The following is a 14044-nucleotide window of genomic DNA, read 5'->3' on the forward strand; positions in this document are numbered from 1 at the left end:
ATGTCAAAGCGATGCGTCAGTTTGGTTGCTGTCTCGCTCTGCAATCGAACGACGATTCAAACGGCGATTCGAACGGCGATTCCAAAAACGACGGTTCTGATTCGTCGTGTTCAGTTAGCAAATCCACGTACAATATGAACCAAATTTTAACAGCCCCACAAACTTTTTGCTCTCATTAACTTACGGTCAAACTTTAACTAATTCAATCATGCTCATTACTAAACTACTGCTTGGAAAACTAATTAGATTTTTAAGGAGAACGAAAAATGTGTCCCCGAAACAGGCTGACAAAATCGGGTAACTAATGTATAATGAAGCGGATAAAACACGGCAGGCTGCGGTGGGCTGTGTGCGTAGCTCGTATGCCGGAGAAACGACAAACTAAAACCATATTAGCAGAGAACCAGGAAGGAGCCGTTGGCTTCGTGGTAGGACGCGCACGTTGGTCTTTTAGGTCTTCCTCAACTGCATTTTGCGGCCCTAAGGGGACTCCAAAATCTCAGGGCGACTGAAAGCTATTGACCCAGGGCCAAGACCAGTGGAGGCGATTGCTTCAATCGGCGTAGACTCACCACTACGAGTTGTAGGCTGTCAAGTATCAATTTGTTTAATTATGCGCATGTTGTTGTCAAAGAATCATAAATGTTTCACTATCTACATTGCATCCATAATAAGTATTAAACATAGTTGATAATATTCACTATGAAAGTTGCTGATATTGAAAATGATTTTCAGGCATCTGAAATCAAAAAAATCAGACATCTCAAATACAAATTATGTTTATGTCAATAAATTATCTCATTAAATCATGTTCAATCACGTTTTATGGGGAGATTTTAATTTTCTTGTATACAGACGTCAGTTTTGCGACCACATGGTGGTTACGTCAAAACGTTCTTTTCAATATACTCACATGTTTTAGAACTGACACATTTTTTTAATAATTGGAGCATATGCAATACATGGTGTAGGATATGTTAAGCCAAAAAAGTGGATTTTGAACTATGTGGCGTTTACGTCACCTATCAGGTATCAGAAGGCCGGCTCCAGAGGCACGTTATCCTCCATTTGGGACATTTCTGCCATCGCCAAAATAACAGCCTATTTCATCATCTACCTGAGGGAAAAGGAAGGAAAAAGGATTTGGATGGGGATAGGGACAGGTAGGGAAATAGGAAAAATACCCTGGAAGAGGGTACTAACGCACAAGCGTACCACAATGGGTTCAAACAGCGCCCTGAAAAAGGCACTGTAATAACGCATAAAGCGAAAGAGAGCCTATAGCTCTTTACCACAGCGGGTTAAGAACAACAGAATATCCTGAAGATTCAGGTTTCTGAAGTCAGTTTCACTTAATAAGTGTTTACCGAATACTCGGAAACGCAGTTGCGCGAAAACTGGACAGTTACATATCAAATGATACGAAGTTCCATAATCGGATTCACAGCTATCACAGGCAAATGAATCAGCTTGCTGAATATTCGCCATGTGATAGCTGAGTCGGCAGTGGCCAGTCAATGCTTTGACCAGCATGCTGCAATTCTGCTTAGACAGATTAGTTAGATACTTCGCCACCCGTAGAGATGGCTCAGCACTATACAATTTGGTTTGACGACATGACTCCAAACTATTCCAATATTGTCTGTGTTGAGTGACAGCCCAGATGTGAATCTGAAGCTTAATCCAACACTTCGATATCGGAATAGCTGGCTCAGGGCCAATGAAGTCATGTGATGCTCCAGAGCGAGCTAACTCATCAGCCAATTCATTTCCAGCGATGGAAGAATGACCAGGTACCCATAGAAGGTGAACAGCGTTTGCTGAATTCAGCTCCTCGATTTGAGTTCGACAAGCGATAACTATCTTCGACCTGGAGTTGGCCGAAGCAAGTGCTTTAATAGCAGCCTGGCTATCTGAACAGAAGTATATTACTTTGCCCATTACGTGCTGCTGAAGTGCTGATTGCACTCCGCACATAAGAGCAAAGATTTCGGCCTGAAAAACGGTGCAGTGTTTACCAAGTGAGTAAGACTGATACAGCCTTAGCTCACGAGAATAAACACCAGCACCTGCTCGACCTTCGAGAAGGGAGCCATCAGTGTAACATACGATGCCGTCTGAAATACTTCTTTCCAGATAACCAGATGTCCACTCTTCCCGGGAAGGGAAGTTCGTGGAAAATGTCCTATATGGAAAATTACAAGCAATTGTAAGATCACTTGGAGCAAGGACAATTTTGTCCCAATTCACCAAAAGTGGAAACAACGAGGTGTGTGTTGAACTGCGGTTCACAGGAGTTTCCTCTAGTAGACCGAGTACCCGTAACCGGTAAGTGCAAGAAAGGGCTTCTTGTTTGAGATGAATGTGTAGTGAGGCAACGTCAAAGAGAACTTCTAGCGCTGCCGTAGGAGTTGAAGAGAACGCTCCAGACATCGCCATTAAGCACATCCTTTGGAGATGGCCTAATTTTGATTGGACCGTTCTCACTTCACTCTTTTGCCACCACACAAGACATCCATAAGCCAATATTGGCCGAACCACAGTTGTGTAAATCCATTTGATATACTTGGGTTTTAGACCCCAAGTTGTACCAAAAGTACGCCGGCATTGCCCGAAGGCCATACAAGCTTTCTTGATTCTGAACTCAATGTGAGGTGTCCAGGAAAGCTTGGAATCAAGAATGACTCCAACGTACTTTACCTGTTCAGTCACATCGATTTCAGAATCAAAGAGACGCAAAGGTCGAACGCCATTACGGTTTCGCCTTTCCGTGAAAAGAACAATAGATGTTTTACTCGGATTAACCGAAAGGCCATATTGGCGACACCAACCCTCAACTACCTGAAGGGCGTTTTGCATCAGGTCGAAAAGGGTGCTGATGCACATACCAACTAACAATGTTAGGTAGTCGTCGGCAAAACCATAAGTAGGAAAACCGCTATTATTGAGTTGCCTCAATAGCGTATCTGCTACGAGATTCCACAAAAGCGGTGATAAGACTCCCCCTTGGGGGCATCCACAAACACTCAATTTCCTAATCCCTGCTAGACGCAATGTCGAGAAGAGATATCGGTTTTTGAGCATTTGGTGAATCCAATTGGAAATCATTGGAGATATACCATGACTCCGTGCGGCTTCCAATATGGCATCGAAAGGCACCCTCGATATCTAAGAAAACACCCAAACAAGATTGCTTTTGAGCGAATGCTTTCTCGATATCGTAAACAACCTTGTGTAAAAGAGTCACAGTGGACTTACCAGATTGGTAGGCATGTTGGTTCACATGAAGAGGCACGTTGGCCAGATGAACATCACGGATATGATGATCCACAATGCGTTCTAAGCATTTCAGAAGAAAAGAGGTCAAACTGATAGGTCTGAAACTCTTTGCTTCTTCATACGACGCACGACCCACTTTCGGAATAAACTTTACAGTAATATCCCTCCAGGATTTGGGAATATACCCTGTAGCAAAACTGCAAACAAGTAGTTTTTTCAAAAGATGTTTGAAATAATCAAATCCCTTCTGAAGCAAAATAGGATAAATCCCATCTGCCCCAGGAGATTTGAAAGGAGCAAAGCTATTAAGAGCCCACTCAATCGATTCTATAGTTACAATACTCCGAGCCGAAGCTAAAGAATCATAACTACAAGAAAAGACATCAGGATCATCCGAAGATGTAATATCCACACATCCAGGGAAGTGTGTGCTGAATAAGCATTCCAGAACTTCCTCATCAGAGGAAGTCAGATCGCCATTTGGCAAACGAAGTTCGTTCACCCGGAAATCCTTAGATTTCGCAAGGATTTTGTTTAACCGACTGACTTCACTCAAGCTGGAAACATTTGTACAAAGGTTTTTCCAGCCGGATCGTTCAGCAGACCGGAGAGCTTTCCTGTAGGCCTTGCGAGCCGACCTGAAAGCCTCCGAACCAGCCGAACGTCGTCTGTTCCAACTCTTTCTACATTGTTTCCTGAGTTTCGCCAGATCAGAGTTCCACCAAGGGGTTCCTCTTGTGATCTTCACAGACCGTAGAGGGCATGCTTCTTCAAAAGCTTCCATGATGAAGGTCGTTGTAGTATCAACGGCATCATCTAAATCACTTGGAGTGTCAATGGATGGTGAATATCCATAAAATTTGGCTGCAACCAAATCAGTATAAAGATCCCAGTTTGTTGACCGAGGATTCCTGAAACGCAATGTTTGCGAAGTAACATTTAAATGTTCAAAAAAGATATAGCGATGGTCAGATAAAGATTCTTCATCTGACACATGCCAATTGGTCAGCTCGTGACTAATTCTGCTAGAGCAAAGCGTTATATCTAACACTTCCTCTCTAGCAGATACCATGAAGGTTGGGCGGTTGCCTATGTTAAGTAATGCAAGATCTGTACTACTTAAGTACTCCATCAAACTGGAGCCTCTCAAGTTAATGTCTGAGCTGCCCCAGATGATATGGTGAGCATTAGCATCACTGCCAATAATTAGCGGAAGGCCTTTTGAAATGCAGTATGCGATGACTTGTTTGAAAGCATCCGTAGGGGATGGTTCATCATGTGGTAAATACACAGAACAATAGACGTATTTCCTGTTGAGGTTTCCAACAGATACATCAATTGTGATAGCACATACATCTCTGGTGGTTAGTTCAGAGATGAGTGTAGCAACTATTGCGTTGTTGACAAGCACACAGGCTCGAGGCATGACACGCGAGTTTGCCATTTCATGTTTACTGAAAGTGGCAAACACCGGGTTCACAAGGTTTCCTAGATAGAAATTTCCCTTACGAAAGTAAGGTTCTTGTACCAAGGCCACTTGGGCTGTACCATTTTGCATAAGTCTGCAAAGATTGATCGTTGCTGTTCTTTTATGCTGAAGATTGATCTGAGCTATCCTAACCGTAGCCACTACCCAAACTAGGTAAGATTAAACTCTTCGCAACAGCAGCACAACAAAGAACAGTAACAATAAAACCATATCGGTATCGATTGGAAAACGCCAAAGGCGAGGATACACAGAATACACTGTGTAAATCGCATAATGCGAAACCATATAGGTGAAAATTTAAACTAATTAACAACATCTTCATAATCCCGCCCTTATTTAGCCTCAAGTGAGACTAAAGAAGGGCAGCTGATTGTCTCGGAGAAACACAAGGTCCACTGCACCATTGCTCCGGTTAGCGCAGTAAGGGCTACATACTGTGGAGGGCGCCCTGGTACTCCACAGGCTCCGTTAGCGGTTAGGTTTTTATTAGACCCCCCTAGCCATTCATTCCTAGGCACGGTAAGCATAAAGCCGCATCACACCATGAATTAGGGGTCACCTGTTGGTGGATTCTTACCACCGGAACAGGCGGTCCGTAGTGTTATTCTTAGCCAATTGAGACAATCGCTACCGACACTACACAGCTATCTAGGCTGATCGAGAAAAGAAGTTAATATTGATGATCAACTTCATACGGACTCGAACAGCCAGATAATTATGTTTATGTCAATAAATTATCTCATTAAATCATGTTCAATCACGTTTTATGGGGAGATTTTAATTTTCTTGTATACAGACGTCAGTTTTGCGACCACATGGTGGTTACGTCAAAACGTTCTTTTCAATATACTCACATGTTTTAGAACTGACACATTTTTTTAATAATTGGAGCATATGCAATACATGGTGTAGGATATGTTAAGCCAAAAAAGTGGATTTTGAACTATGTGGCGTTTACGTCACCTATGCGAATATGGGCAGTCCTGGAGACATCCCGGAAGGGATTCCTAGAGTAATTTAAGGAGAAATTCCTGGAGGAATCTTTTTATGAATTTCTAGTTGAATCGCTGTTGAATTTCCTGAAACAATCCCGAAAGGAAATCGTGAAAAATAAACCGGAGGAATTCCAAGTGGATTTTCTAGATAAAGCCCTGGAGGAACCTTGGCAGGAATTACTAAAAAAACGGTATTAATTTTTGAAACAAAAAACTCGGAAGGAGTTTCTTCAGAAATTCCGGAAGGAATTCCCGAAGGTATCCGTAAGGGAATTCCTGGAGCAATTAACGATGGAATTATTGGTAGCAATTCTGTAAAACCCCTGAATCAATTACTAGAACATCATGAAGGTATCCTGAGAGGATTTCAATGAAATTCTTGGACCCCTGAAGGAATTTGAAGAACAATACCTGAAGAAATCCTGGAAAGGATCAAGTGAGGTGATTTCGAACCAGCTTTTTTTTTTCAGATAAGCTGCTCTCAATAATTTGTACGATTGGGCCAAAGATGCCAACTTTGAATGTTTTTACTGTGCCAAGATTACACTAGTTTACAGCATTTTTTAACTCAGTAAGCTGATGATCGTTTTTGATGTAGATCCATGCCCTGAGTTCGAAAACGCGAAGGAAAAAATTACAGTCGAGCGGATTTTTTTTCGACTTTCCATACAAGGTTGATGATTTGAAATCGATTTTTGTTATATTTTTAAGCAAAGTCGCTCACTTTACACATTTCATTCTCCGTAATCAATGCTCCGATTGAGCTGAATTTTTTACTGTAACTCGCCTACATATGATATGTCAAATAAACGTTGGGAAAGAATTTTTAAAATGTTTTTTTTTCTTATTGAAAAAATACATTTCTTCATATATTTTTGGAAATTTTGCTAAAATTTAAGGAGATTGTCCCCAATACTCGCCAATATCTTGAATTTCATCAATCTTACGCAAAACCACAGATGATCGAATTGTATTATATTCAGCTTTTAATTTATGGAAAAAGATTACAATTTGGTTGAACAAAACGCAAGATTTTTGAATTTTAATAAATTCCATATTTTAGAAAGTTGTAAAACTTGATATTGAGCTAAAACTCAAAAACTGTTCTACTTTAATTTTTTTTGAAGCACGGTTTCGATATCAGCGCTAAATTATGCTTCAAAAATTTTGGTCGTTGACGGAAGTTCACGACTTTCGTTTTATTTTGTAAACTGGTGTTATCAGTAAAATACACTATTTTCTACCACTATTTTCTACCATCGCCACCAGTTACGAGAATTAATCACTAATAACTACATCATCGGACATCGCTTAGCCAGACGAACATTTTTATAGAAAACACAGTTATATCTTTTCGTTGAATTGAAATTTCGACGTAATAAATGAATTGTACAGAAGCGCCATCTAGTGAGATAACTTCATATAAGGGATTATTAATATTAAAATTGAGTAGAGTAAATTCCGATGTAAATAGGAAGTATTGGTATTGATAGCAGTATTTAAATATATTGGGTCGATACATATTGCATCAAGATATTCACCTCAAAGGAAGTTTACTATTTTGAGGACGTTTGTCGCTTGGGGTATCTAGGATGCTAAGCAAATATGTACTTATCAGCGCCAGATTGCAGAAAAACATTAGAACTATTTTCATTAACAAATAGTGCTTGATGTACTAAACACTTTTGCCGAAGACACAAACATTCTATTCATTCAGAATATCAAGATATTCAGATAAAATTTTCAATTTGAATTTGAACACACTAGCGCCATCTACTGGGGTAATTTCGGCTAATTTATTTATCATAAGATTACACTTGGTTTGTAGAACAGTTTGGTCGAAGGCGGCATTATTCTAGGAAGTCATGATTAAAAGATACAACCATTCGTGCCGTGGGGTCCAATGACACGTGTGGCTGGTAGCTCGTTAAGTAACCCTGTGCTTCTGGGCCTGTAGATCTCTAGACTTCCACCGCATGCTCAAGCAGATGTAATTGCGTTGTTTAGTGAATAATAAGTAATGCTATTTTCTATAACCTAACTGAAAGAGCTCATTTTTCTGAGTATAACGTGATTTTATTGGTTACCTTTGTTTTGATGGTTAACAAAACTGTTTTATTTTTCGTGGATAAAATGACAGTTCGACCCGAACAAAAAAAATCCCCATACAAACTATAAATGCATTTTAAAAATAATTCCTGGCGTCCAAAAATTATGAAATTTTGGATTTCGACTAATTTTTGGGCGGGGAATCCGATTATGAAATAATCCGGATACCCATAAAGAACCCAATTACAGTCGAGTCTTTTTTACGCGGTTTTCATTTACGCGGTCGCGTGAATGAAAACTCCATACAAAAAAAATAATCGTCTTATTTTTGCATGATTCGTCGAGAAATGGTAAGACTTTTTACGCGGTTTTTTTGAATTTTGAACTGAGTTTTTTTTTACGCGGCACGTAACCCCCGCGTAAAAAAAACCTGACTGTACCTCCAAAGGCGATGCATTGGTAAAGGCAACCATCGCATGACGCAAATGTCGACACAACGGGCTTTCGTAACATCCACGCCATCGCACTAAGGGGATTCAGGTGGCCAAAAATCGAAAATTTACTTTGTTCAACTTGAGATTTAGGTTCGGTAGTTGCAGGTAGACCACTTGGACCAGTAAACCCTAAAATATTAGTTTGCTAATCCCTATACTTATCGAGATATTGGCAGCAAAATGAGACCATTGGCATTTTTGGTAAAATGAATGAAATGTTCAACTTAGCATATTTTCGGCTTAAATGAAAAATGTTAAACTTTCAAAGTAGTTTCTAAAAGCTTGCTTATAAACATTTCGAATGACGTATCAGACACAGAAATTGTTACCGAACGGTAACAAATACTTGATTTTATTACGGCGATGGAAATAGGGCAATGCATTGTGCAGTAGATTTTAGTTTGAACGGTCAATTTGAATATACCTAATTGGTAACCACTCGTCAATGACGCTTTGTTGTGCGGGTGGCGATAGCTAAAGGTGAGCAAAGTATACTGCGATGATGGAGCGGAAATAGAGAACGCAAAGGTGTATGAGTGGGGTTCAGAGTGCTGGAGATGCGTTGAAAGGGGGAGTTGACTCGCTGGACGTTTTGTCGATGCCTGGCCCAATCCAGCTTCAACGTAGCCGGGAGTTTGTTCACCAACTGATGTAAGAGGGACACATTGTACATATAGTCCTCTAGCTGGTACGCGTCTACCGTGGCACAAAAGCTTTGAACATTCACAGCGAACTCCACCAACATCTCCAATCGATCCTGCGTGCCGGCAGGGCGTTCACCTTTTGTATCAACAGCTTCAGGTTGACCGAATCTCATTTTGAGTGTATGCATCAGCAGACTCCGCGCAGTTTCATATGCCTTCCCTTCCAATGACTTTTGGAACCGGATCAGATTTTCCTCGTTCGTAAAGCCGCACATGCTCGTGGTGCTGTTAAACATCGACATAAAGATCGGCCATTCCTCGAACTTGCCAGAAAACTTGGGTAGGTCATTGGAAATTCCTTGACGAGCTGCTAACTGTTGACGGGAAAACGAGCACGGCTCAAAATCTTCTTCCTGGTTTCTTGAGTAGAAATCTGCCTCTCGAAATGTCTTTCTTGGCTGACGCCTTAGTTGTCCATATGGTTCCTCAACACTTCCAGCTGCCGATGATTGCCGAACGGGCTTCGGCGCGGCGAAGGTCACAACGCACATTTTGCTCTACATCCCGTTCGCGGGTGAGGCGGAAGCAACTTGAGCCTGTCCAGAGGAGTTCTGCGTCGAATGCCTCTGTGGAGCAGTGTTGGGAATACTCACTTGCGAAAAGTTATACTCACTTCCTTCTATCTCAGTCCAGAAGCATGCTATCCAAAAATGATGTTTGAAGGGCCGTTAGATTGTAGTTTAATCTAAAAGTTTGCCCAATACAGTAAAGTTCGCAGACGCATACCAAAACCGTGAGAGAGCTGTGAGTACGAGGTGAGTATAAATTACACGAATTTTACTCACCTCGTACTCACAGCTCTCTCACTACTTTGGTATGCGTCTGCGATCTTTACTTTATTCGGCAAACTTTTAGATTAAACTACAATCCAAAAGCCTTTCAAATATCATTTTTTAAGGCATGCTTCAGGACTAAGATACAAGCAAGTGAGTATCACTCTTGCAAGTGAGTATTCCCAACACTGCTGTGGAGCGAAGACTTCTGCAAATCGAGGATCCAATGCATCTCCCACGCGGATATTTCTTGTATCGTGGAACCATTGTCTGACCCGGTCCTGTGATCTGCTGCACTCTGATCCCGTTTGGCTGTGCATCTGCTCGAGTAATTCATATTTCCTATCCATATAGGCGCGGTGCTTCTCCGCTTGCTGCTTTTCGTATTCCTGTTCTTCTTCAAGTCGTTGTAGTTGTAATTGTAGTAGGGATCTGCGTGATGATGATGATGTCATCGAAGCATCCGTCTTACCGCGACGAGTACCTCCACGGGTAGGCATAGTATTTCCTACGGGCTCCGACACCGTGTTGCACCATTCGCGTCTGCCAGCTCTCGTGCTAGTCCCAAGTGTGTATTTGGGAACTATCTCCTTCGTAGCGGTTGACTTCTATTGTTCTCTGCCGGTTGACAAACCCGTTGCTAGGCGATTTGTAGTAGAAGACGAGGACAGCTGAACCCAAGTTGCAGCAACGCACTTGGGACAACTCCAGCTCCTATCCGCAATTTCTTCTGTTACGCCAACACACGCAAAATGGATCCATCTATCACACCTGTCGCACTGAACCATCCCGTTGTTGTCCGCCTCCTGGCAGAACGTACAGTCCTGTTCTGGGACTCGGGCATCATCCTTTTGAACTCCATCTGGATCTTTTCCTTCTTCAGTGACAACCACGACTACATTTGCATCACTACTTTTTTCGACCACTTTTGACTGCTTATCATTCGACCGTACACCTTTCGAACCGCTTTTACCGTCCTTACCACTTTCCCGACCCGACATCGTTTGATAAACGAATTTAGGAACGAATTTTATTAATTTGTTGAATTTAGTGTCACAATAGTCACCCTGACTGAAAGGGGGGATTCTTTCAAGTTGAGTAATCTCCAGAGCAATCTGTAGTGCACGGCTCTTTATTTAGGAGATTAATAAATTCCTGAATGGTGTAAAGGTGTCTTGTTGCATCACTATGTTTTCAAACGAATCATTGACTTTTTGCTTTTCAATGTTTGCTTGCCTCGCGTTTTTGAAGTGATAAAAAACTGTCAATTCTGCAGCAACGCAGCAGAAAAAGTATCATCGCAACCACTGCGAGTGAGCATATAGGATGATACTTTTTCATACGAATATTCGCTTTGGTGGCAGAGAATTATCACTTTGAAATTTTGAGGCTCATATCCAACATGGCTGCCGATGCTGATGATGCCGTAAAAAGTCTTAAGGATGGGATGAATTTTAGGTTTACAATAATGCTCTATAGGTAATTTAGTGTATAACTTTGTAGCATAATGATAGATATAGGTGCATGTTTCAACATAGGATGCATAATGAATTTCATTTAGATTTAATCTTCAACTTACGTTTAGTCCCCCTAGCGTAATCCGGAGGGTCTTGGGAATTGGAGCTGTTGTGTGTGTATTCTTAGTAGCTGTAAGAGAATCTTTTATAATTTCGAAGCTATTTTTATAGTTTATGCTGTCTCACCGTTCCGATTAAGCTTAGAAAATTTAGGTTAGGCACTCTAGCTCTAAACTAAACAAGTAGTTCCTCAGTAGATTTACAGTAGCTTAGGCACTAGTTGTAGAGAATTCATTAGTTTAAGGCATATTTCAATAAGAGTAATCCAAGTACCTGACTCCACTAGCAAAACAATTAGGTTTAAGTATAGTTTTAACGTATTAACTGTTAACTTATTTTAGGATAGTAGTAAGTGAACGATAAATATTCCAACGTGAACGTTACTTATCAACATCTCCTTGTCATTTACTCACGACAGTGACAGGCGGTCGCTCTGTCACTCCAAATCAGTGCCGCCAGAGAAGCAACAACAGGGCTGCTGCAAAAGCAGAAACACAATGGGCGCGCACTGTTTGATAAGACAGTTCACAGCACCATTCAAAAGTTTTACAATCAACCTTTCTACGTCTGATATATCATTCGAAAGATTTATAAACAAGTATAGGGATTAGCGAACTAATATTCTGGGGTTTACTGATCCAAGTGGTCTACTTTCAACCACCGAACCTAAATCTCAAATAAAATAAAGTCAAAGATCATGAACCAACTCAAAGCTGCTAACACCGTGGGACCCGATGGGATCCCGCCCATTTTGCTGAAACAGTGTGCCGTTAGCATGGTCGTTTCTCTCCAACGCATCTTTGGGTTGTCGCTAACCAGCGGCAAGTTTCCTACCTTAAGGAAATCTGCATTTTCGTTCCCTGTTCATAAAAAAGGGGATAAAATGTGCGTCGAGAACTACCGTGGTATTTCCGCCCTGAGCTCAGTTGCTAAACTGTTTGAACTTGTGGTTTTTGAGCCGATCTTTAGCCATTGTCGTCACTACATCGATGAAAACCAACATGGGTTTATGCCAAAGCGATCTACTACAACCAATCTTCTGTCGTTTACGTCGTATATAATTGATGGCTTTTGTAAAGCAAAACAAACTGATGCGCTTTATTTGGACCTCTCGGCCGCTTTCGATAGCATAAATCATGAAATTGCGATTGCCAAATTAGCAAAACTAGGCTTCGGTGGTAGATTCGTTAGTTGGCTGCGTTCGTATCTCATCGGCCGCCAGCTCACCGTAAGAATTGGAGATGTAACTTCACGTATTTTTGATGCTCCTTCTGGGATTCCCCAAGGTAGCCACCTTGGTCCCCTGATCTTTCTTATATACTTCAATGATGTTAATAAGAAATTGAAGGTTCCTCGATATGAAAATTTATTTTCAAATTAGTTCGCCTGCCGATGCCCGCTTTCTCCAGCAACAGCTAATCAATTTTGCAGTGTGGTGCGTTATAACTTTCTCGAAGAAAAAGAATTCTTTGCAGCTCAATTACGATCTCTTCGGCACTTCCATTGAAAGGATTAATTGCATTAAGGATCTAGGTGTGCAGCTGGATAGTGAGTTGTCTTTTCAGCAGCACATATCGTATGCTGTCGGAAAGGCGTCCAGAAACCTCAACTCCATTTGGACAGTTTAGCGATTCGTCGGAATGTGGCCCGAGCTCTGTTCATCTCAGATGTGTTAACATCAAGGATCGATTGCCCGGTTTTGCTGACCAATATCCAACTGCATGTGCAAAGTAGAGCTCTATGAAATCACCGGTTTTTGGAAATTCCTGTCCGTCGCACGAACTATGCCGCTTACGGATCCCTTGGTGGTCTTCTTAGACTTTTCAATAGGGTTGCTGACGGTTTCGACTTTCACCTGTCAAGGGCAGTACTTAGGAATAATTTTAAATTGATTCTATGTAGATCCAATATCATTAGGGCATAAGTTAGCCTGTTGACAGTAAAAAAAAACAAATAAAGAATAAATAAAGAAAATAAGATCAAAGATTTCCATTCTGGATAAAAATCGATAGCTAATTAATGAGGAGTCCGATTTGAATGTGGTTTTCGACAAAGTTGTAGCTGCTTGAGTAGCCTAGGAGTACCAAGGGTCAACCAACACTCTAGGGCACTTAGGGAAATGCTACGGTCAATTGAATGAAAATCGTCGTTTTCCCATAGTGTAATTCTCATACAAACTACGAAGGGTTTGTGCACTCTCAATTTTCAACCAAATTAGTTCAATTTTTGAAAGGAGGCTCAGAATTTGGTTATGAATCGAATAAGTGGTGTGGAGCAAAAATGATTTTTTGAACCACGCTAATAAATACATTTTGATAGTTCGTCGATCTAAGTTGATTGATATTAGAGACTTGGTCCTCAGGCCCTTTTAATACTCTTCCTAAGGCTGTAAGAAGGGTTAGAAGTCTTTTTTTTGCGAAAGACAGACGATTTTCAAACAAATGGCTTACCTTTGTACGCTGTTTATAAACCACGTGGACTCATTTTTGGCCAACTCATACACTCTCCCCCCCCCACCCCCCCTTCCTTCTAGTAGACTTTGGTTCATACAAAAATATGAAATTTTCGACGTAGAATTTGGCCAGATCTCCTCGTCCCCCTTCAGAGTCTACGTAGTTTATGAACAAACAGGTCCTAAGGCGTTTAATGCGGGTCAATCTGTAATTCACTGAACTTTATTCAAT

At 41.1% G+C, this 14044-nt stretch overlaps 1 protein-coding gene across 1 annotated transcript; it reads right to left on the bottom strand.

Moving 5' to 3' along the window:
- Positions 1–10391: 10391 nt before the first annotated feature.
- Positions 10392–10784, bottom strand: LOC134286631 (inhibitor of growth protein 3-like). Its single transcript, XM_062848273.1, has one exon. The coding sequence runs from the start codon at positions 10782–10784 to the stop codon at positions 10392–10394; it is 393 nt and encodes a 130-aa protein (XP_062704257.1).
- Between the last annotated feature and the right edge of the window lie 3260 nt (positions 10785–14044).

Source organism: Aedes albopictus, chromosome 2 (genome assembly GCF_035046485.1).
Source record: "Aedes albopictus strain Foshan chromosome 2, AalbF5, whole genome shotgun sequence".
In the NCBI taxonomy this organism is placed as follows: domain Eukaryota; kingdom Metazoa; phylum Arthropoda; class Insecta; order Diptera; family Culicidae; genus Aedes; species Aedes albopictus.

Coding starts and splice junctions, on each gene's coding strand:
- LOC134286631 (XM_062848273.1), bottom strand. CDS start 10,784: ATGTCGGGTCGGGAAAGTGGTAAGGACGGTAAAAGCGGTTCGAAAGGT.